The 24,900-nt window shown below is 42.9% G+C and overlaps 1 protein-coding gene across 3 annotated transcripts in view; it reads right to left on the reverse strand.

Annotated features, from left to right (window-relative positions):
- ACTN1 (actinin alpha 1) overlaps positions 1-24,900 on the reverse strand; it is a 79,640-nt gene that overhangs the window by 13,157 nt on the left and 41,583 nt on the right. For all 3 annotated transcript variants that reach the window (XM_065754662.1, XM_065754654.1, XM_065754670.1), the window contains exons 4-12: positions 20,442-20,528; positions 19,791-19,878; positions 18,583-18,661; positions 13,332-13,413; positions 11,634-11,719; positions 4,702-4,794; positions 3,406-3,636; positions 2,805-2,952; positions 1,977-2,127 (exon numbers count right to left, since the gene is read on the reverse strand). In XM_065754662.1, the coding sequence (XP_065610734.1) occupies positions 1,977-2,127; positions 2,805-2,952; positions 3,406-3,636; positions 4,702-4,794; positions 11,634-11,719; positions 13,332-13,413; positions 18,583-18,661; positions 19,791-19,878; positions 20,442-20,528 (1,045 nt within the window). The remainder of the gene's footprint in view (positions 1-1,976; positions 2,128-2,804; positions 2,953-3,405; positions 3,637-4,701; positions 4,795-11,633; positions 11,720-13,331; positions 13,414-18,582; positions 18,662-19,790; positions 19,879-20,441; positions 20,529-24,900) is intronic.

The raw sequence follows: 24,900 nt of genomic DNA on the forward strand, positions 1-24,900 counted from the left end.
AATGCAAAGAAGCCACTTAAGATTGTTTTAAGAGTTGCATAGGAGAGGTGGCAATCCTCAGCAACAGTTTATTTAGGGCAATTCCAGAATTACAATGCAGATTTCTCTCTGATATGCCAGATAGATAGTGCTTGGCTATGATGTCTGTAGCCAAGCATTCCTGGAAGAAGGGCTGTTAAGAGCATGGCTGGAAAAGGAGATCATGGGGGTAGGGGCAGACTGAATCTTGTGGTTTTGCACTGCATTTTTCTCTTGGTTCTGCACATGATGAAAGAGGGAGAAGCTTGTAGGCAGAGGGAGACAAGCCAAACTGTGAAATGTCACCCATGAAAGAGCAGGTGGAATAACTTGCTAAGCTACCAAATGACCCTGGGCAATATGATGAGCATTTCTCTTAAGCCGTAATACAGGTTTCAACGGTTTCCTGCTACTTCATTTCTTCCCATCATTGTACTGCCCCTCCTGAGGTGTGTGGGCACAACTGTTGGTGCAGTCTTGTGGAAAACTAGTCATGAAACTGTCTTGGGATAAAAATAACTTTTTCTTTGCTGAGTTTTTAATCCAGATCAGTTCCTTGATCTACTTTGCAGCACAGCAAGCACTGCAGCTGAAATAACTGCTCCTGAGTCTTGCTTATGATGCACTCAGGCCAGATCACTTGTGCTGGGGACCTAAATGTGTCCGTGACCCCACACATGCATGGTATGAGCGGTCACGGTTCTTATCTCCCTGGCAGTGCATCTCTGGGGAAAAAAAAAAGAGCCCAGCCATATTTATTTCAAGGAGTAGTGTCTTTGCTAAGATGGGAGATGGCTTTTAGAAGGATGGCAGAGCCTTCTGTTCTCACACTTTGAAGGAAATCACCTTTCTCTCAACTTAGGATGCATCCTTCCCTGTCACTATTACAGCTGCAGCTGTTTTGTCTGGCACATAGCATTTGCTTTGGAAGTGGCAGGTCAGCTAATGCTTGCTGACTAACTTGCCTCAGTTTTAATCTTACTGACATGGAGGATTGCCTTGAACTCTCCTCCTGTTCCAAGGTCAATCCTCTAGTGGTAAAGGGAACACTTCTGTAAATCTGTGTTGGTAAAGGAGATAACAATCTTGATCCAATAATCCTGTTTTTCAGAGAAAAACAGTCATTCAGGCCAAGAGAGTTGGTCTAATCCAGACAGTATCTAACTTGAGATAGGTTGATGCAATATGGAAGTATTTTTAATTATAGGAAATGAAATGAAAGCCAAATTGCTCATACTGTTTTTGCCAAAAAAACATACAGGGCTTAAAAATCTCTCCCTGCGCTCTCCCAAGCGATCAACTTTCCACTCTGATGAGACACCATTTATACTGGTGACTGGTCACTCCTCACTCCAAGAAAAGGTGTGAAGCTGAAGGTTTCTAAGCCAGGGAAAAGCCCAGAGGGAACTGAGTTACTGGAAGGAGCCCCTGGTGCACATACTAACTGGATGCACATGGTGCATTATTCTTGGGGCAGAGTACCTGCAGTGGCAACAGAGGCCACGATGGGTTGAAACAACTGATTTTTTTCCTTCACTTTTTTTTGATAAAACAGCCAACTGGGAGTCTCTGAAGTACACGCTATCCTCTGCTATTTCCTTCTTTTCCTGGAAAGGCCAAACAGTGCTTAGACTCTGAAACCCAGCAGGGGCCAGAGACAGGTTTCCTCTTTAGGAAAGGGTTCACAGCAGTGTAACAAGCTGGAAAAGAGTGGAAACTTGGCTTGAGAATGTAATTCTGCCTCCCCGCTCATCAGCACCCACAAGTCAACCATTTCCTGGCCTGCTTTTCTGGTGTGTCTGGATACTGAAGAGCAGTATCCTAGATACAGCTTGGAAACACTCGCATTTCCCAACATTTTTGCATGGGAATGGTTTTGTGGCTGTCCAGAGGGCAAAGCTGATCAGGCCTCTCTGGTCCCAAGGATCAGGGATCAGATGTATGCTGGAGTGCCATACTTCAGCTCTTGTGCAATAGCAGCAATCTGTTCCACGCGGTCTTGGTGTGCAGCCAGGTCGCTTTCAAAGGCCTCATGTTTCTTCAGCAGGGCCTTTATCTCCGAGAGGGTAGCAGTTTCATAATCCTTCTGCTGCAGCATCGCTTCCTTACCTGGGGAGGGAGCCAAAGGACAGGAGAATGAAGGACTGGACCCAGTGCTTCCAGAGCCAGCTCCCATGCACCCAGACAGCCCTGGGGCCCTCCATTTTGCACTTTCCCCACTTCAGACACTCTGTCCAAGTCTTGTTCTCACACATACTTGTCTAGAGCTGGAAAATTGCAATTTTCAAACCACTGAGAATGAGTTTGCCATGACCAGCAGAGATGCAAATAATGCAGCTCAGGCCACTGCAGTCACAGTTTATACTGGACTCATCTCACTATGTGCAAACTGTGCCATGCTGGTCCTGTACATGCCAACTGCAGCATTTATAGGTTCATAGGTTCATAAGGTTGGAAAGGACCTACAAGATCATCTAGTCCAACCATCCTCCTATCACTATCCCTACCCAAGTACTAAATCAAATCCCTTAGCAATCTACTGTACAGCAACCTCTTCTCTCCTCTGTAGCTCTGTTTTATCCAAGAATCTCACTCTGTCAGTTAGGGAATGCTGTTGCAGAACAGAGTTCAAGGTGATTTTCACAATTTTTTTTTCTAAAATAGTAGTAAGTGAACTTCTGAAAAGGAGAATCTCACAGAAGAACCCATATATGATCTACCTCTTCCTCCCTACATAACTGACAGCACTATGTCAGGCAATAGGAAGCATGTAGGCTGGCATTTACCATCTGTCCAGGACTCGTGAATAGATGCCTTCTGCCGGAACTTCTCTGCCAGGTGATCCAGCCTCTCTAGCCTCCGGATCTCATTCAACAACCACTCCTCATAGCCCTTCTCAGCCTGCTCTAGGCCACCCCAGGCATTGTTTATATCCTAGAAAGAGAAGCATGGAAAGAAACTAGAGATTAGAAGTTAGAGTAGAAGTACTTCAGAATTATTCCCAGTGGGCTACGTGGTTCAAATCTCAGAGGGTTGTGCAGACAGGTCAGGAAGACAGAGTGTCAGACTTAAGATAAGCAGGCCTATCAGTAATCAGGATATACCTGTCTGCATGAGAGCACCTCTCTAAACATTCCTGCACGTGAAAATACAGCAAAACCCAAGCATGGAACTTGTGAATAACCTCAGAGTCTGGGTTAGAGACAGAAGAGCAATGATTTATTGCTCCTCTCTTATCATGGACTTACTGAACTCTGTTCTGTAGAGTTCCTACCACAGAATAACTCACTCTGAAGGTGGGCACTGCTCTGCCCACCAACAGGCATAAACAAGTTTCATCTTTTAGAAACAGCTTGGGTATTGTACACTCAATTTACGCCCACTCACCGAAACCATTTTCCCTTCGGAAGGCATGAAGGCTGGCCTGTTGCTGAGCCGTAGCTTGGTCTGTAAGGTGTTGAAATTGATCTCAAGTTGGCACTTCTCTTGGACTTTGGGGGGCTTGTGCAGGCGGCGGTAGTCCCGGAAGTCCTCCAGTTTCTGCTGCATGGCTTGCATGGTGTTCTCTGGTGCTCGGTTCTCCAGCCAGGGGATGGTGCGACGGATCCACTCCAGCAGCTGAAAAAAGCAATGACAAGAAGCCTTGAATTGAAACTGTGTTAAAACTGCAGGTGTTGGTCTGATCTTACTAGGAACCATCCACTTTTGTTTGCTATCAGAAAGGTTCTGACTACAGCAGTGCTAGTAAAGAAAAGCTTCTCAGCCTTTTTGGAATTATATATTTTTTTTTCCCTAGAAGTAGCCCACTTCTTACCACACTGAGTAGTACTTCTTGTTGCAGCACTGCCAGTCCAATGTGCTTAAGTTATAGCTTTCACACAATCAGAACCAAACAATGTCCTTAGATTGCACTGAAGCCTGAGAATTTTGCTGGGCAGTTGCACAGCTAGAGGATGCTGTAAGTCTTATCAGCTTCAGAGATGTCTGACAGGAGAAAGCAAGTTGTTGCCTCCAGTTATGCCTTCTTATAAGTCAGCATTGCCCTTTGAGTTGCAGAGCTGGCAAGGTGGCAACAATCAGTCTATAGCATGAGTGAAGTGTCTTACGCTTTTAAAACCAAGCTGGAAACAGGCTTGTGGGCTACGTTTCACCTATCTTCCCCTCCCTACTTAGCTCCCACAAACATAATGCAAACACATCTGGACACTTTTGGAGTTTCACGGCTGTCAGTCTGTCAGCCTTCTCCATTAAGCAATGCAGCCTCAGATTGTATGGTACACAGATTCTTTCAAATGATCGGAAAACATACATTTCTTTCCCCAGTTCTCTCTTAACTTCCATTTTCTTAGATCCAACTCCTGACTTCTGCACTATGTTGGCATACAATTTGTATGAAAGATACCTAAGATGTATATGTAGTCCTGAGCAAAACAAGTCAAAACAGCATGATTTTTCTTTAAATTTTATCTTTGTTGCGACTGCTCCTAATAAACTGAGAAACTTAAAACTGCTCCACGGGAGCCAACTTTTCTTTCCTTTCATTTTTCTCAAGCTAGAAGGGAAAGAAAGAATTTTCTAGGAAAACACAGACCAATAGTACTGCCCAGGGTTAGCTGTAAGTGTTAAATGCAATTCCTCTCTACATAACACCACCCAGAAACCAACAGCACCACGGACACCTACATCACTGGCCAGTTTTTCATAGTCTTCCATGAGCTGTTCATTCTCTTGGTTGACTGCCAGCACCTTACAAATACGATTTGCCGCCGTCTCCGCCTGCCAAAGAGAAGAAAAACAGGAGAAAGGGAAAAGTGTGAAAAAGTTATAAACCAAAGCTTGCTGCTTAGCTTCCTGCTACGTACCTGTGGGTAAGGTCTCCTAATCTTGGCTCTTGCAGTCTGTGCTTCAGCACATCTGTCCTGACCTCTCTGCATGTCATCAGAACTTCTGTAACACTTTGTTTTTATCCCCCTCCTAAGGAGAGTGCATTCCTTCAGAGATTCTGAGCTTAGGTGATGCCAGCCCTGTGTGTTATGAGTCAACCACTTTTCTATATTTTTTCAGAAGCTGCTCTTACAAGAATGCCTCACTGTCTGCTTCCTGACAAAGGGACCCCAGCTACCTCTTTACAACAACAGTTTCTGTCATTGCTTCCACTCCTCTCACCAACATGCAGAGCTGCAACTCCAGGAACTGCATGGTGTCAACCTGGTGGGTCTCTCTACTTACCTATGGAACATAATACCTATCTGCATAGAACCACAGAATGACTTGGGTTGGAAAGAACCTTTAAAGACCACCTAATCCAACTCCATTACTATGGGCAGGAACACCTTTCACTAGATCAGGTGAATCACACTTCGGAAATGTTCTACATCTGCTCTGAAGATATAGTATTAGATATCCTTGAACTTAAATTCAACTCAGCAAAGATGTCTTCCAGCACTCCTTGTATTTCTGGCACCCATAACAGGACCACGTCCTCCAGCATCTTGCTGCATGACACCTATCATGTATTCAGGTTTTTATGATTCAGATGAAAAAAGATTTTTTTTCCCACTTTCTTGGTAGTCTTTCTGCTTACTATCTCAAAGTAAACACACATATATATAAAAGAGCCTGTTGTTACTACTTAGCTGTTTGGTTGTTTGTTTGGATTTTTTTTTTCACATTATAGGACCAAAACCAGTCTCTCTGCAGAGAGAACATGTTAAAACATGAATGTGGAACACAGCAATGCTCAGAAAAATCCCAGCTATGAGCTCAGGAGTGAACAGTCTGCCCCAGAGTGCCATAAAAGTATCTGGCATAGCCAATATACTGCAGGCTGATCCTTGTACAGTGGTTATCTGTGGATCTGTGCAACTCCCCTTATCAATATATTGGCAAGTGCAATGCTGTAAAGCCCTGGGGGATGCGACCCTGTGATGGATGCCAGGAGACTGTTCAGCACCCTTTTACTGCAGCACAGCTATTGCCCTGGTGACTGGGTAGGTGCTAGAGCTACCTGTGGGACCCCTTCAGAGGAGTTTCTCCTCACTGAGCCACAGAGGCCACACAGAGATGAAGAGGAGAGCACATGCCAGCACTACAACAGGTCAGTTGTTAGTGCTGTGCCCTGTCTTAAAACTCTGTGTAGGAATAATGCCAAAAGAAGCTTTGCTGAGCTTATAGTTGGTAAGTTTCAACCTCTTTCTATTTGTAAAAGGCCTTTTATTATCTGTGTACTCAATCTTCAAGGCTGTTAGAAAAATAAAATCCTCTAATTTTTGCAGCTGATGTGAGACAGCAAGAACAGCAATAAAGTCACAAGCTATATAGTGACATACAGATTGCCAAGATCTGAGGGGATATGATGATCTAAGCCATTCTTAAGAAGCTCTAGAAATGTATATTCGGTGATCTGCTCCTTCATTAAAGTCAGTTAGTTAGCAGATACACAGATATTAACTAATTAAAAACACATCAGAGCAAACTGTATGTGAGAAAGTAATTTCATTTAAAAAAAAATCTGAAAAAAAGTGTAAATGATGGTTGCATTTATGAAAGCTTGTACTTTGATCTGTTTGTAACAAAAGTTTGCACTTTAATGGATAGCCCCCTGGCATCCGGAGAAAACTTTACAGGCTTTATAGACTATGATCTGTCAAAAAAAAAAACAGTGCCAAAGCCGTACCATGATGTGCCTAGTGGCTGCAGGGAACTTGCAGTGACAAATGTTTATCCCAGTCTTCCCAGGAGAGGAGCCCTCTGTATGCTCTTAACTCTCCATTTCTTTTTTATACCATTGGAGCTCACTGCAGCAGCAGCCAGCTGTGCAGGAGGGATCCCATTTGGCATCTATCTGCACATTGGCATCTATCTGACAATAGATTTCCTCCAGCTGGCCAGGATTGTGTGTGTATATATGTGCTGAACATCTGTCCAAACACAAAAGCCCTCTGAATGTCAGCAATTACGACATTATTTGTGTTACCCTAATGGTTGACATGCAGAGGCCAGTCTTCTTCCTCTTCTGCACCAGCACTAGCTTCTCTGGGGTTCTTGCCTACTCCAGACTGCTCTGTGCAAGAGTCCTGCAGAAGCAGCAGGAAAGGCTCTGTGGTCACCACGACCATTAATATCATAAGCAAAATGTTACACTGACTTGCTCAGAGCAGGGCAGGACTAAAGGATTCCAGCACTTCCAAGTGACCTCACACTGCTATATAGTGAGCAGATCTGTGGAGATGACAACCTCAACAAAACGCTTTCAGGTAAAAGAAGAGTTGCACACCAATGTATTTACCACATAAGACCATGGCATCTGCTCCAACATCTTCCTTAGAGGATGAAAAAAGTCATTTAGTGCTCTCCATACTGCTGAAGCAATTAGGATGCTCGGGCTGGGTCCAAACAAGTCAGGATGCCCACAAGGCATGGGACAGCACCATCCTGGGGTCTGATGCCTGCATTGCTGTAGTCACCAGGGACTCGCGTGATCTGACTAGCTTAGGTACAGCATGGCACTGACACATTATTACTACTTTCTGCCAGACAACACGAATGGAAGGCAAACCTAGGGCATTCTGCTCGATATTGCACTGCTGTGAGATATGCATGTCCTGCTGGGTGGGCTCAAATAGAAATCTGAATAGCCAAAGAACAGCAGAAGGAGCCGTAACTTCTCTGCTTTTTGTCTTTACTGTAACCCTGACCTGAACTGCTTAGGATAGAAGTGGAGTTGTGTCTCTTGCTCATAGTTCCAGATCTCTTCTTACAGAAGGATGGTAAAGAGAGGCATTCCCACAGAGCACTACATAGGGATGATGCCTGCCCACTGCCCTCTCGCCTCAGAGAACCATCCCAGAATACTGCATGCCAAACATAATCTTTTAATAAAATGGTAAAACATTAGTTAGATATTTTCACCCCCGGAAATCAGGTTTACAAAATATTAAGCTCACCAGTAGTAAACGATCATGCATTTAGTGTGAAAGTCAGAAGCAGTTAGAAAACAAGCAAACCAACCAAAGCAAGTATACCTACAAATATGTATATATAACAAAATGGCATAAAGAAAAAGCAGCCATCTACACACACATCAGGCTGGGGACCCTGTACCTTCAAAGGCTCGGTACAAGAGAGTGAAAGAAGCAGAAAGCGGCTCATGGGACTTCCCCTTCAGGACTGGTGGCAGTAATGAAAAATCTGAATGAAAAATGGAGTGATATCACAGTCAGTCACCTAACTGTGCACGAGGCGGCAACATGTTACAAGACACTTGGGGCTGGGGCTTGCACTCAGTCATCACTCTGCATCTGCCCTGGGATTTGAATCTGTCACTCAGCAGCTGACTAATGTATGGCTAGAGAGCTCCAAAAAGGAGATGTGCCCTTCCTGCCAGGTCACTGCTAAGGTGCTGGACCATCAGGCCTACTAAAAATTTAATTAATGATTAAATCTATAACCTTCCCTATAAACAAGTTACGCTACATGGGTTTGAAGCTTTAATAACTAAGAAGTTCCATCATTAGTTTTCACCCTGTCAACTTGGTTCAGGTCCTGAGGTAGCAGAAGATCGTTTTCTTTTACCCCAGCAGACCTAGCATCCATCTAAACTGAGGACATGGGACCTGCTAAGCAGGTTTCCAAAGGGTGGAATGGGCACAGATAGAAAAGAAGGGAACTGAAAAGGGACACGGCCACTTCTGCAGGAGGTTACTACCCTCCTCACATTTGTGGTTTGCTCCTTCCTTAATCTGGAGTTCTTTGAGTTAAGCATGGAGGAGTCCCTAAGGGGCACCTGGCAAACAGCAGGCCTTACCACAGCAGCATGAGTTCAGAAGATACAATTGTCAGAGGCAAGTATCAGCTGAATGGAGCTTGTAGCCTGGTGTTAAGGGTTCTGATCTATTTACAAAGCAGGATCCCAGAGGAAAATTCATGCCTACTTAAATCATGCCAAGTGAGCAAATGTGCTACATTGCTGTGGGATCTAACTCCAATTCATTGGAAAGCAGACATCATAATTAATACAGAGGAAACAAGGCAGGGAACAAAAAGCTTGACCTGAAGAGCTGCTCCCTGCAATCTATTTCCTGTTTGCCCCCTGAAAGCCAGCATGGGCACGGTATCCACATCAACATCAAACCATTAGCACTGTGTTGTACTAAAGAGATGGAGTCTTTCTGGAGTCAAGCTAGCCCTCAAGCTGGGCAGAACATGGACTGTGCCTCAGGTAGAAAAGACCTGTCGAGATAAAGAAGTTATGGAAATAAGGAGATTTTACATAGTTTTTATAATGAGAAGGATCTGGTCTTGAACTTTGGATTTTATTGTTCCAAAGCCCACAGTCTGAAGTTAGTGATCATCTTGTGGAAAGGCTGCAGCCCAGTCAAGCTATGGCTTGGGATGAAAGGTTGGAACTTTTCTTCTACTCGAAGGACTGCGGGGAAATAGATGTTCTGGAGGAAGTTCATCCAAAGAATGTGACTGTGAGTGACTGCTTGGTTCCTGTGAGGACAAATGTCCACACAAAGAGACTGGAATAAAGAGAAAGCAGAGGAAGTATGACTGAAGCTATGGGAATGGGGAAAGCTAGGGAAAGAGAAATATATAATACAGGTGGTCTGGGAAAGGGAGGAGAATGACTACAAAGAAGAAAGAAATCAAGAAGTGGATTTGCTTAGGAAAGCTCAAGGCCTGGTAGGAATGGACTTTGTGGCTAGAGCACAGAAGTGCTACAAAAGAGGCTACTGCTGTATGATCAGTTGGTATGATACAATCTCAGAAAAGAAGCCTGATCTATCAAGGGCTGAATGTGAACAGAAGGCAGGCAGCACAAAGGGACCAGGCTGATCTGATTATGGTACTTCTGGAGATGTATCACCTGGCCAGGGTGAGGCACACTAGTCACTAATTGGGTATTGCTGACTGTCAGAGTAGACATTCCTCTTTGTATGTCAACTTAATCAAAATGCTTTCTCCACCACTGGGCATGACAACTGAAAAGAAGGAGCAGCTCAGGTGTATTTGAAATGACATCTGAAGTACTTCTCCAGCAAGGCTGGAGCTCATGCATCCAAACGCAAGGCTGGATGAGGCGCAGCTGAGACTGCTGAGCTGCATCAGGCAGAGGGGCTGGAGCTGCCCTCGGTGGAGAGAATCAGTGGGCACGGTGGGGATGGGGAGGGGTTGTTAGCAGTAAAGTCTCACCTTCTGCGCCCCTGAGAAGGCGTGGTAGTAACATGAAACATAGGTCATTATGGCCTTCTCATCCGGCCTTAGCGTGCCTATAATATCTGTGCAGAGAAGGAAAAGAGGTTGAAAGGATAAAGTAAGAAGCAGCACACAGAATAAAACAAAACAGTCACGGGTGGCGTGAGAGAGGGGGAGAAAACTTCCCATCATGCATTGCAGGACAGGCCAAACAGATTTCCATGCGAAGAGCTGGGAGTTCGGATCAGAAGGTGGCTAGCAGCGTTGGCTTGTGGCTCGAAGCGGCACCCCTGCTCCCTCCCCTGAGTCCAGGAGGGTCCTGAGCTGAGGATCCGGCCTCTGCACCTTCACAGCTGTGGTCGAAGGATATAAAAAAGCTGCTGGAAGGTTTCAGCATCCATTGCCCAAGGCCTTTCTGCATGCTGGGAGCTGTAGAGATCAGAGCCCTCCTATGCAGTGCACTTCCCACAGTGTCTGCTCTGCTTCAACATGCACTGTGTGCTCCTACAGCACTGAAGTAAGGGTGGCTGCTTGGTTTTGGTGAGAGATGTTTACAAGGTCTCACCTGCAAATTTTTTTCCTTAAGTGACTAGTTACCAACAGGAAAATGGCTAAGGCAAAACCAGTAAGGACTCAACTGCCCCATCTCCAGCATGGTGGGTGAGGAAAGATTAAAAGGAATTAAATGAACAAAACCAGGCATCTCAGCCATGATAAACAGCACTGTTTGCCACAGAAGTACTCATCAGACACGTTTTGTAAGACCCAGATGAACTGGGACTCAGTTTATGGTACAACTTGAGAAAGCAGCAGGTTCGGACCTTAAAGCTAGGGTGTGGGAACCTGCAGCACATGTAATGTAAAAGACGGAACTTCGGATATCCTTTGAACCCTACATAAAACCACTAAGTCAGCTCTGTTTCCCCATCTTTGAAAAAGAAAACAAAAACCAAGTGAATACATATCAGCATTGTTTCCAGTGGGGTCAGCTTGCAGTGACCTGCTGAGCAGAGCTATCTGCAGTCTCCATTTTTGAAACCAAACGTCCTAGCTCAGATTTCCCAGGAACAGGGGCTGCAGATCCTCAGCCATCAGGGCAGTAGTTTTGAAGGCAAATGGAGAAGTAGAGCTCCCTGCTTTGCTGGGCTTTACCAAGGCATTGCTGTGCATACCAAGGCATTGGCATTTGTAAGTGCCACTGGAACAGGAACATCGACTACATGGAAGTTGGACTCCTGGTTCCCTTGTTCCAACTATTGTGTCTGGGGCACCACTTTGAACCAACAGCCAACTCTACCAAAAAACATAATAAAGATGCCCGTAGCTAGAGAGGAAAGAGAGAAAGAAAAAAAGGTTTGGACATTAGCAACGGCACCAGGTGTGCTCTGTGGAGGGAGCTTGGGATCCTGCGATACCTTCTGGGCTCCTGAGAAGGCGTGGTAGAAGCTAGAAACATAGGTCATGATGGCTTTCTCGTCAGGACGGGCAGTTCCAACAATGTCTGTCAAAAAAAACCTCACGTTAAGAGCACAATCAACTGACGGAAGGAATGGAAAGGAAGGGGAGAACCACAACTCTCCAGGAGGCCTGCTGGAGTATATGCTTGTCTTAGTAACTCTGGGGAGATTCCCAGCCTTTCCCAGAAGATATGTCTCTCTCAGAAGTCAGGATCAGCCCAACCTCAAGAAACAATTGCTCCCAGTGTCTGGCTAGGATAATGCAGTCTTATGTCAGCATGTCCCAAATCAGAGCACATCTCTGTCCTAAGAAAATTACTGCAAATGATTGGTTGAGTCAACCCAAACTAGCAACAAGTTGGCATGGTTTTTATAGATGTATCATACTGCAATTCCCTCATGCTGTTCTTCAGGAAAGATCCTTTCTCTCTTCCATTCAGTGCCCTTGTCTTCCATTTCAACACAATGATGATTTGAATTTCAAAATGTCCTCCCATTTGTTCCAGGAGAAACTCAGCACCTCCAGAGATCATAATTAATTGTGTAGAGGAATGTGTATTAGCCCCAGTCTGTGAGTGAGGAGACTGATCAAGAAAGAGCAATCAGAGCTCCTGTAAGTGACCTTCTTCATCACTGTTAGCTTTGCTGAGATCTGAAGCTAGATTCACTTATTTTGGGGGTGGCTTTAATCCTACAGAATGGCAGGAAGTGTTCAAGTCTACTCCAGAAACCTCATGATTCTTTGTGACCTCAGCATAATGAGCATAGGGAAAGCAATTCATTCTTGGGGATGGAAAACACTGCCTGAGAACATGAACGTTCTAATTATTGAAATACAGGTTGACTAGATTCAGTCTCTTTATCCCACCTTTCTCCCTTGCTCATCTCCTTTAAAAAATCCTTTAATTGTTTTTCCTGTCCAAACCAATCCTGAAATACAGATTCTACCATTGAAATCAGCTCGCATCAGATGAACAGCCGCCAAACCAGTGAATTATTTTAGGCTGTTGCTTATACTTCAGAGTTACAGTCTTCTAAGTCTATTGCCAAATTCGTCCTAACGAGGCTCAGAGAAGTGATACTTGCTGAACCAAGTGGTCTTCAGGAAGCTGCTACAGTTAGTAGCAAAAGCACCTTTGAAAAACATGGCTTTCTCCCCTGGTCTCCAGAACCATTCAGTGAGGGATCTTCACGTCCAACTCTTTCAAGTAGTCAAAAAGAAGTAGTAGTTTATAAAACTCAGATTACACTCCCAAAAGGAAGGTTAACAGCAGTGTCAGAAAAAGCTCAGAAAGGAAAAAAATTCTGGACCAAAAGGAACACAATCCTACACCATTCATCATCTCTGTATTAATTCTGATTGTTGAAAGGGAACGCTTTAGTCAGCTGCGGACACAGCCAGGTGCTACTTATCTCTTCCTAATGAATCAGTCCCAAGTTAAAATCATCAAAGGTACCAAACTGGGACAACTGAGGGACACAGTAGGAAGCAGAACATGTGATTAATTATACGTCTGTAACTTTTTTCCTGTACGTTTAGTAATGATGGAAGGAGCAGTCTGGTTACAGAATTTTTGTACAATACAAATCCACTTAAAATAAGTGGAAAGTTCCCTGAGAAAAAGCAAGTTTAATGCCCACTGCATTCTACTTTACCTTCTGCATCCAGCATCTTGGGGATATCCAGATATTTTTCAGCTACATCAAAGGCTGTGTTTAGATTAGTGAGAGGATCGTCCTGGGAAAAAAACAGAGCCAGAGAATCAGCATCAACTCATAACAAGGTTCTCTCAACTCATAACAACATTTCTCTCACAGCAATTGTGCTTGATTTAGTTCAAGTAACTCAACTGTCCAGGCAAAATTACGTGCAACTCCTCATGTAGCAGGATGAAATAATTAGTTTTCTTTGGAAAGCACAGCCTGGAGACTTATGATATGATAATAACATAGAATCTTTGCAATCACAATGAGAAGGAATAATACAGTTTGTCTTGAACCTCGTTTAAAGTGACATTAGCTTCGCATCATCCTGATAGTAAACGGCCGTATCACACGTTCAGATCTCGTGCTTACATTAGGTTTTCATCTCCCACTTTAAAGAACTGCAGAGCAGTGTATCTGTTAGAACATCTAAGCAATACTAAAATAGTAACAACATCTGCAACGTGTGCTGTCCTTAGCTAGAGCACAGTTTGTTGAACGCCAGTTGAGTGGGAGGAAGAAAAATGTTTTAACAAATCCCTACAAAATAAATATAAAAGTACCCATTTTGTCTGCGTATTAGTCTTCTCCCCATGCACTGTACAGGACTTGCCATTTCCTTAGTGGATTTCTATTTCTGTATATATAAACCTTCTGCTGTGGCAGGATGCACTTCAGATACAGATATCAATACACAGTAATCAAATTCTAAACAAAGTTGAGTGTGACATGAGTCATATGACAAAGGTAAGTAGATTTAGACAGCTGAACATGAGAATGTGAAATGCAGATGTCACTGGAAATGAAAGACCTATGCAAATTGCTCCCAGCATTCAAACATAACTATCAGCAATAAGACATTTAATAACCAGTATGAGACCCTCACACAAGCACGATTCTTACATTCCTATATATCTGTGATACTTAGTTATTCTAAAATTCCATGGATGACAAATGACACTTCACTTCTCATTTCTACTGTTGAGAGAAGTGGTTCCTGCTGGAGAAGGGTTGTTCCCAAACTGCTTGCATTTAATCACCTTGTTTGCTAAGAGGCTTTCAGGAGGGTGGAAGGATGGGGTGTCTCCATATTGTCATCTGTGACACACAGAATGAGTCCCACCTTAAAACTTAGGAAATAAAAAGTATAATCTTCTTATATAAACCTTCCTCCTAAACTAGCACATGCATTCCGTTTCTTTTCTATTTGAGAGCATGTGCCTTCACTCAGCACACTGACTTGGAAGATTCAGCTGTGCCTGAATTTCAGTCAGTAGGAAACTATTTGAACCAGGCAGCACGAAACACAAGTTAGGCAGGCCTAGGCGGACAGAGTGTGGGAATGCAGGAAGGTTTCTTTAAGGCACTGGTCACTAGGTAGCCCCTGGAGTACAGCTTCGTAAGTCTAGGAAGTCGAGCCCTTCTGAAAAGCAGTTAGTTGCAGTAAGTCCCCAGGAATTAATGCGTGCTTTAGGTTGGCATTCCATACCAATTCATGTTCATTTGGATGAATGTCACTAGGAGACAACAATATTTCACCTACCAAAGGAAACCACAGGCAGAGGCCATCCAAACAAACACAACCACTGATTCATACTTAGTCTACTGGGACAAGTCAATATTAAGTGAGAAAATGTTGCATACTGTGATGAGGCCAGCAGCTGTCACACATGGTAATAAGCCATCTTTTCTCAGCATCAGATAGAACTTGATCTCTGTATAGTATCCTTTCAGTGGTGACTTCATCAGATAAATCTAAATCCACCTTTTCAAACCTCAGTGGTGTAGGAGATTTTACATATCCCCCAGCCACAAGAAACCACACTGTGCAATGGAATTACAGACAGTGGCATCAGTTCAACGTCAGCATACTTGTCTTCTGTACATGCTGTGGAGAAGCCACTAAGAATCCACAGAGTAATCAAACCCCTTATCCAAGGAGCTGAGACTGACTGGTATATGACATACCTTGTTTACCACACATAGACAGGCTCTTAGCTCCATTTAGTCTTAGAGGAAACAGACCTAACTGCCTTTCTCTCACTCGAGTGAAATCTTCCCACAGTCCACATGCCATTTTCTGCTTCTGTAGCATTGTCATCACCACGTATTTCATTTCAACCCATGCCTACCATGATCCCACAACATTAGCAACCCTCTGAGAGAGTGCCTGGTATTACTAACCCACACTCTTCCTTAGCACAGCCCCATCTGCACAAGCTGCCTGAGGAGGAGCGGTCAGAGGCCTCTCCTGAGGAAAGGGAGGAGCAAGCTCACTGCGGATATCTTTCCTATCAGTCTGCAAGAAACAACGCCAGGAGCAATGTTGCCAAGGTTAAAAAGAAATCATAAGCTGAAAGCTGGGAGAGGTTTCCTGATGGGAAAACTTACTGGTCCTGGGCACTCCCGGAGGAAGGGCTGGAAGTCCTAATGTGTGGGAAACTATGAAGATTCATCTTGATGATGCCAGCTGACTTCTACTTCATATGCACTAGAGATGTGATCACATAGTCTCTTGAGAAATTAAATTAAAGATAATGCTACTGAAAGCAAGCTACCTAAGGCCAAGACTCACTCACAGATGAGCAGAGATCTAAAACTAAGCAAAGCCCTGTTACCTGTGGGAAAACCTTCCCCCTCATGGACTGCAGAGCTGCTCATCACAAAGGTGATGTTCTTTGCTGCAAGACATAGGCTTCCCTGTGGCCTGCCCAAGCCTAAAACAGGGCCCTGAGCCCAGGGAATTCCTCTGAACACCACTGCTTTCAGTTCCACACCACTGTACACCAGCTATTCATTATTTCAAATTCCTCCTTTCAGTTGACTCCCTGTGCAGAGGGAAAGGAAAATGAAGACTGTCCTGGCAGCTCTAGGAGCTTTGCAGTGCAGCAGTCCAGCACCATAGTTGCAGGCACACTTTAGTGACCCAAAAGCAGCAGAGCAAAAGAAAAAAAAAAAAGCAGAATAACTCATCCCTATTCCTTTCACAGGGCAAGCACTGACTGAGATGAGGCTCTCCAGAGGTGCCTCTGTTCCCAAGTTACCTACGTGAACACAGAAATAGAGACAAGGACACACACAGAGGAGCAGTGACTTGAAGGGTGTAGTTTGGTCAACAACCAGGAGAGGTAAAGTTTTCCGTATAAGAATTATGTTGTTTTAACAGTGGCAGACTGCAAATCTGCTCTAAACAAATGCCTACCTGGCATGTTCGCTGCTTTTGCTGACTAAAGACAACCACAGCTCCTCCTCTTTCAGCACAACCCTAACATGAGGAGTCATCTCTCCTCCTCCAGTTAGTCCCAAGTCCCCTCAGCACACAAGGTTGCCATGACAATTATTGCAGTGTGACAAAAAAATCTTCTATTAGCTAGCACTCAGGAAAGGAGATGGAGGAAAATCAAGAGAGAGTCAGCACTTCCTGTATCTGCCAGAGCTGAAGACACTGGGAAAAAAATCCTTTAGTAAAATTCATATCTTCAGGAATAGCTGTAAGAAGTGCATCCAACAGCAATACACAGACCACATTTCTAGATGGACTGCAGTACAAGGGGGTGTTTGAGCCATCACCCAACTGCAACCAGAGTTAAAGGCCAGGCTCGAGCTAAGTTCTTCCCAGCTGTTTGCAGAAGACTTTAGTTCTGTAATCATCAAACATGCATTCAGTCTCATGCCTTTAGAGCAATCTAGGCAGAACATAAACAAAAATGACACAGTAAGTCAGAAGACTACAGGAAGGCAGAAGGAACTTGATGAAGGATATGATAAGGGCAAGGGAAGCACAAACGCAGCTGGTTCCCTTCACCTTACTCCAAGGAGGACAAATCCCTTCCATCAATATTGATTTTAATTAGGACAATTACATTCTCTTTCACCTTAAAAAGCCCACAGATAAACTGACAAAAAACTTTCTTTTTTTTCCCTCACTGTAGCTTTGCTTGGACTTGGCTTAGAACTTAGTTGGTAATGGACATGGCATTTATTCTGTTGTGTTTGTCAGATGTGTTGCTTAGCTGCTTTTATTTTCCAAAGATCAGCCACTGAAAATGCAGTTAGTTGTAATAATTCCCTTTTTTATTGCTGCTCTTTATGTAAACATGTAGAGCCTTTCCGCACTGTTTATTCATCACACACAGACTCCAAACACTAAAATTGATCAGATAATAAAATTGACTGCTCTGCAACATAGTAAAGATCTAAAAGGTTACTGGAAGGAAGATGATGCATTGTATAATTCATTGCCTCAAGGATGCAGCTAATTTGATTAAACCATTTACATATTGTCCATTTGCACAGTGATTCAAGAGCCCAGATCTATTAGTGATAGGATTCTATGTTTATTTCCCCAGCTAGTTTTGAGCATGACTGCACATTGTAACAGCCAGCCCCCAAGATCTGATGGCCAAACTTCTTGCGTGCCAGCATCAGTAATGTTCTTGATGACATTTTACTCTACTTGTGTGCACAGATGCAGTAAAACAGGATCTAAGCGGACAGTGGGAACGCAAGAAGGCTATGAATCCAATTTGCTCTGCTGTGGCTAGGTTGGTCAGAACACTGCTGGCAGCACAAAGTGCTGAACACTTATTCTCATCATTCACTGAACAGTCTTGTTTTCAAGACACACAGGAGGCAAACTCTGGAGCAATTAGATGCTGTGTTTCCAGTGGCAATTTGTAAAATAAAACTGATTTTTAAGGCAAATGCTTTTCTGGTGCTTGGCATCTACGTGCCAGGGGACATCCAGCACTGCATATGGTGCAGTGTTAAGCTGGAAGCATGGGACAAGCATCCAGAGAGGGCACCTCACTGAGCTTTTGCACTTGATCACCACATAACCAGTTTTGATCCAGTTCTTCCTAGAAAAATTAAGACTGATCTGACTGGCTAGCCTGTGACGTTAGTGCAGAATTAGATTCCCATTTCGTGTGACTGAATTCAGCAGTTTTTGCTAATCAGCTGTGATTGGAGCACGTGCAGTTCATTTAAGGCAGTCTGAAAGCACGGAAAGTCAAGCAGGCAGCTCATTAAGTTCACGCTTCACTAAGAAGCCTGAATGTACTGATTCATCCATCCTTCCTCCCTCCTAGTCCTGCAACCATCAGCTTACGCTGAAGTTCTCTAATTACCTGCTTATCAAGCTAATTCTCCCCCCTCTTTATTTACACAGGCCAAGCACTTGGTATGACAAACAGAGTTGTACCTTTCGTAGCTTCCCATAATCGATGAGCTCTGGACGATGTCTGTGAATTAAAGCGCAGAAACCAAGGCCATCTTTCCAACTGTGAGAGAAACAGAGGAGAGCAAAATGAGCAGGCTCAGGCAGGGAAAAACATGGTGATGGGCAGGAGCATGAGGAAAGGCACCGAGACACCAGGATGATCAATCACAGTTTAGTTTCTAGCTAGCAGTGTCTCACTAAGTGCTGGAAAGGATTTATTTCAAGCCCTACAAGAATCTGCTGCAATTAGGACCTGCTGTTTGCATTGTCACCTCCTTTATGCCAGCTCTCCACTCTGAATATCTACTATTCTGGGAAGCATGCAAGAACAGGTACAGAGCTTGAAAAAAGGCCATAGTGAAAGGCAGACTGAAAAGGGAATGACTACTGATGGCTATAACCAGCACTATACAAGCCAATGCTTTTTACCTCCCAGTCTGCTCTGGACCTGTGAGCACAATTGGAACCAGAATTCTTCATTTCAATTGGCAGGACTGCTTCATACAATTTACTGAACCTAAAGAATTCATCAGCTAATCAGGGATGTAAGACACTGATCTCCTTGTTTTTCTCAGAGGCACTTGTGCACTCAGATATAAAAGTCCTATGGCAAGTCCACAGCAAGGTCCACTACAGCAATGACTGACTGATGTGCACAGAACTTAAGCTCTCTCTCACTCCCTTCTCTCTCTCTCAAAAAAAGCTTTCCATTTCTATGGTTCACCAGTTCTCCAAGACGTGCTGGCAAAAGCACTATTACACATAATCTTCACTAAACAACCTGTCAGTTTACAGATATTAAAAGCAGAACAAGAAAATCCCTTTCCAACTCCGCTATGCTAAGAAGTTTCTGATGAAATAAGGCCTCAAGGTTCCTAAGGTGTTACGAGTTTTCGCACAGTAAAAGTTGTCTTGCTTAGCCTGTTACACATATGATGCTTTTGGAGGACTCGGTGCTCCAGAATTTACAAAAGCAGCACTTGAAACTGGAATGAGGAATTGGGATGTTGGTGCTTGGATCCTCTTATAACCTCTGCTTTTAATTTCCTATGTGCCCCTCTGGATTACTTTGTTACTGTGTAATATAGATCTCTCACAAAAATAAAGTTGCATCAGGAACACTGTTGAAATAGCAAATAGACATCTGAAAGTACCCCAGATAGTAAAGCTGAGTTCTTGCTTGTTCTCACCTGATATGGAAGTTTTGGATGTTTACATTTTTGTAGGGGGCTGTCTTCCTCTGACACCATAACAAAAGTCCTTCTTTAGCAGATGTCTCTAAGGAAAGAAAAAATGCACACTGATTAATCCATTTTCTCAGAAAGCAAGATTTGTTAAATCATATGCTAGATATGACCAACTTCTCTTTAGTGGAGACAGCATTGAATCACACTTTATTTAACTTCATTTGTCATAAAATTCCTTGATGAAGTGTGCTCTGGAATAGTTTTGCTATTAATATTTTCTTAACAAAGTTCTGTAATAAAGAAATTGTATTTTGAGATTAGATATGTAAAACTTGTAAAAGAAAGGTCCAATTTCACTGCAAGTCTTTGCACTAGGCTGCAAGAATAACATCAGATTCCGTCATCAAAGTTGTCTTTCCTGCCCTAGCCATCTTTTTGAGCTTCTCCTAAATTATCTTTCAAGATGAGAAGCTGAAAAACTCTTCTCAGTATATCTAAGCCTGGTCAGAAATGCCAATGAGACCACAATGGCAGCTTCCTGGGATCTCTCAGTGACACACGTACAAGCACATTCTGAGCCTTTTAAGTGGCAAAGCCATGTGGCTACTCCAGGTTTTTGTTGCTTAACTGTAGTTGGAAAGAACTGAGATTTACCTTCAACTGAGATATCCTGAATGGCAAAACGAAGGATGATGGTCCAGATCATTCCAAGAGTCATCTTAACATTGCCATCCACAATTTCTGGAGGGGAAACAAAAAAAAAAAAAAAGAGAAAATTAAGAAATACAAGGCATCAAGTTGCAAGTGCACATTCCAGTAAAATGGAAGCACTGGGAAACCTTCCCTTTTGCAGAAGGAAAAAACAGAATTCCAGTTAAATCAGTTGTTCTTTTCTGCCTCCCCACATACTCTGATGGTGCAGCACAGACTTGTGCAGTAGTACTCACTAATTATATTGTCTCTCTTGCATTTACTACTGAAAAACAACCACTGACACAGAAATAAGGACCAATCTACAACAGTACAATTCACCACAGGAGCTGGTTTTGTAGCATGAACTAAATAAAACTAAGAAATACCAAATTTTCATTTCAACCAAACCTAAATGATCCAGACTGCCTGTGTAGGACTTCTTTCAGACATGTAATTGCCAAAAGACACAAATGAACATTTCTCATAATAAATGCATCATGCTTGAAGAAGAAGCAAAGCCTCATGCTGATCAGACCATATTATGAACTAAGATGTCAAGCAGATTGTGTTTTATTGTTCACTGGAATCTACAATATAAATCAGTCAGGGTCAACAAGCTTCGAGGCTTTAGAAAACAACTGCTTGCATGTGTGAGGTATGAAGGGACTAAGGACAAAGGTTCCAGAGGAGGTTCTGGGAGGATGCTGGCCCAGAAAGGGGTTTCTACTGCATGCAGATGAGCACCAAACAGTTCAAATTGCAATCAGCTGCAGATTCTATATTCAGGTTACAAAATGTTACAGTCTTCTGTGAAAATAACCTATTCATCCTCTCCTAGCCATTCTCTGATAGTTTCCTGAACAGTAGATGGATGTGTCACAAGCAACTAGCTTGTTACAAAGGCATTTTTTGTAAGAAAAGGGTTAGAAGTAACCTACTCTTTGAGCTAGAATAACCCAAGTCCTAACAACACCACCAGAAACCATTCTTGTAGTACTGCATACACCTCTGTGCACTGCTTCCATTAAGCAGAAACACATCACATGCTGGGACAAGCAGAAATGTCTGGTATTGGCTGCCCCCTATCCGGATTCTGTCACAAAAATAACAATATTTGAAATTTTCTAGTAAAGTTGCCTTGTGATTTCATGATCCCTGTGGTGCAATTTCCAGTGCAAACTGGAAGGATAACTTCTGCTGTGCTTTGATATACATCTGCATTAGAGATTTACAAGTTTCAAAGATATAAAACCAGACATAAGCTTCTACTCCAGCACACCTCTGTGCCCACTTGCTTCTGCACTTACAGCTTGGTGGGGCATCGGTTTATTAAATGGCCAACCAACTTCTCAGTGCAGTACAAAAGAGCCAGTTACTTCTGGCATGAAAAAATGTTACTTGTTGATAAGTTTTCTAAAAAACGATTTTTTACAGGTATTTTGGGGTCAGGGAGTTGTCTTCTGGACTGATGTAGGGAAACATCAGTGATGGTGAGTATATTCAGTTCTGTACTTTTTGCATTCTCAATCCCTCCCGTGAAGCACCACAATCAACATAACAAAAAAATCCTTACTATTGCCAAAAATACCTGCCTTAGCATAACTAAAATATAAAAGAAAGCATCCATGTTTTCAGCTTGTTTTGTTCAAGTAAAAGCAAATAAACAAATGAATAAAAAGCAATGCTTGTAAAAAAACACAGCAGCTGGCAAGAGGACCCTAGGGTCTATTTAAGATCTGAAAGTAAATTCATCTCTTTCCTTCAATGGACTAGATTAAAATCTGATGGCAACGCTTCAGTGCTGAAAATGGTTTATGAACACTAATATATCAGTCAGTGAACTGGAACAGGTAATTGATATTACTGTCCCATGTATTTTAACTGGAAATAAAGGTCAAGACACTACATAAAACCAGATGGTGTTAAGTTGTGAGTGTGGCACTAGAACTTAGTACTATAGTCACGTTCTCAAATTTCCATTTTTATAAAGTTAGCTGGTGGAGTTAAGGTGGAAAGTAGCCCTTCTCCTCCAGTCTTCTTCTTGGCATAATTCATTTCAAAAGAAAGATGTCCACTCCCTGCTCCCATGTCAGTTTCATCCTTGGCACTGCACTAAACCAAAGCTGTTCTGGAAAAAGCCCAAAGTATTTCCATCACTTTGTTTTTTTCTTGACAAATAGAAAACTCACCACCAACGAAACAGATACTGATGTGAGTGAGATTAGTGAGTGATCCATCTTGGGTTGCAGATTTAACCTACTATATTATCTCTAGTCCTTGTCTTCCTTTTTATCTTTTTGCTTTTTTTTCTTCCTTTCTTTTAAATAGAGTTGACATAATTGTTATTCTTTGTTAGAAGCAGGTAAACATCTCTCATTTCCAGAGCTAGAAAACTTCTCCCAGCAACTTGGTTACAAAAAAACCCACCAGGTTGTTCAGAAAGATCCACGTGCTCTTTAGCCCTGACTTGTTCTGTTTCCCATCCTTGCATTCCCCATTGACAACCTGTTTTTCCTGAGAATTCATTCAATGCCCTTTGGCTGGTGCCAGTCTCTTTCTAATATGGTGAATACAAGAAGCAAAAGTGAAAAACAGGTCTGCACAAAGCCACCTGCTTCCTGGTGATGACGAGAAAGAAATTCCACAGAAATTCTTAAAAGGTTGAACTTAACGCTACAAAAGTAAAACAGTCTAACACTTGTATAATTGAAGATACTTTCTTTGTTCTCTCTGATGTAAGCAACACTCAGTTAACAGAGGAAGTTCAAGTATGCCATTAAAAAGCTAGCAGACAGTATCTTCTGCTTGACCGTGCTTTCTAAGCATTCTTCCTATGCAGGACCTTTGCAAACATTCTCTGAATTTCCTCCGCCAACAGTAGCAGCAAGTACACATTACTAATGTGATCTACATTCATCTTGGGGGTGGACTGGTTGCTGGCTAAAGCTGATGAGGCATCTGCATCCACTGGAAGGAAATTTCTTGCATCAGTGAATATGCTTCCACCCAGTCTCTACTATTGTTCCGAAGATCACAAACGAAATATGCAAAAATTATAGCACTCTCATCTATTTGTCTGACAGCCAATTAAGGGCTTGAAAAATATTCACTCCCTAAGAGCAAGACTGACTTGCTACACAGATGTGACTTTTAAAATGCCATCTCAAATTCATGAATTCATTTTGAAAAATGCAAAAAGACAAAGCTTACTTTTCTACCCCTGGCCTGAGCAGGTAGAACAGAACTGTTCACCACAAGTCCAGCTACAACTGAATTGTCCATGAGAGCACAGCACCTGGCCACCCCACAGAGCAAAGGCATTGCAGAGGATCAACAACTGGAGGACAATGTTAGAATTTGGGAATTAAAGATAAGTTGCTAGGGATGGTCCTGCCAGACATTAATGATGGGAGTGTGCATTTCAATTCCCTGATTGTGAGTGGGCAGGAGATGGGGGCAAACATAAAGCTACGTTTCACTCACTGACACGGAGAGACCTTATTTTTCCTTCCTTTCCACTGCCAGATGTATGCGTGCTCTGCCTGATGGTTCAGGAAGTCTTCTGCTCACCTATGACTTCTGCAATTGTTAAAATATTTATGCTTTATTTCTCCTTTCACTTACACAGGTGAGAAGAGGGACCAGCAGTTATCTCTATGCTGAACTGAGCTACGTCTGTCTCAGAAATCAGTAACTTTCTGTGCAGATTAGAGGCGCAAATAAAACAGTCTCAGGGTCAAACACTTAACCTATTCAATCTGTTAGGAGCATTTGATGCAAGTATGGAATTGGTTACACCAAAAGGTAGCTCTTGAGATATCAGATGAAAAAGAGATGTAAAAGCAGACTAAGAAATATTTGAGAGTGCAGAAGACTCTCAAATTTTCTCAAATACTCCCTGATCCATGTTTATACAGATCTGTTGTACATCACAACTGCTGTAAAAAGCAGCTCTTAAGCCTCAGTGCTTATTCTTTTTGCTTAATTCGCTTTTCACCTAGTGTGGACACAGAACATGTCCCACACATGCTGTGTGTAAGAAACCCTCTTTCACTCTGGTTCTCATCCACTAGGACAAAGCTGCAAAGCTTAGTTTGTAAGTAGTATAGAGGGATCTTCATCTGACAAAATGCAAGAAAAATGCCATGGAAACATTTTTTCTGGCACTAAGTCTGGTTAAACACAGTTTCTCAAGGCTTAAGTTGACCTGAGAGTCTCCCAGTGGGATTCTTTCTGGAGATAATGTTTTAACCATAAAAAAAATTAATTAAAAAAAAGGAAAAACAGGACATTGATGGCCAATGCCATTTATCTAGTGTATACTGTGAACTCTGGCTGGGCTGCAGATCTTTCACACAAAACTGCTGTTTGGCAGACAGATACCCAGACATGGAGCGAGTGCCCTCAAGGTGAGGAGTGT

This window comes from Cyrtonyx montezumae, unplaced genomic scaffold (assembly GCF_038088225.1).
Source record: "Cyrtonyx montezumae isolate F1298 unplaced genomic scaffold, pur_monq_1.0 scaffold_10, whole genome shotgun sequence".
Lineage (NCBI taxonomy): Eukaryota > Metazoa > Chordata > Aves > Galliformes > Odontophoridae > Cyrtonyx > Cyrtonyx montezumae.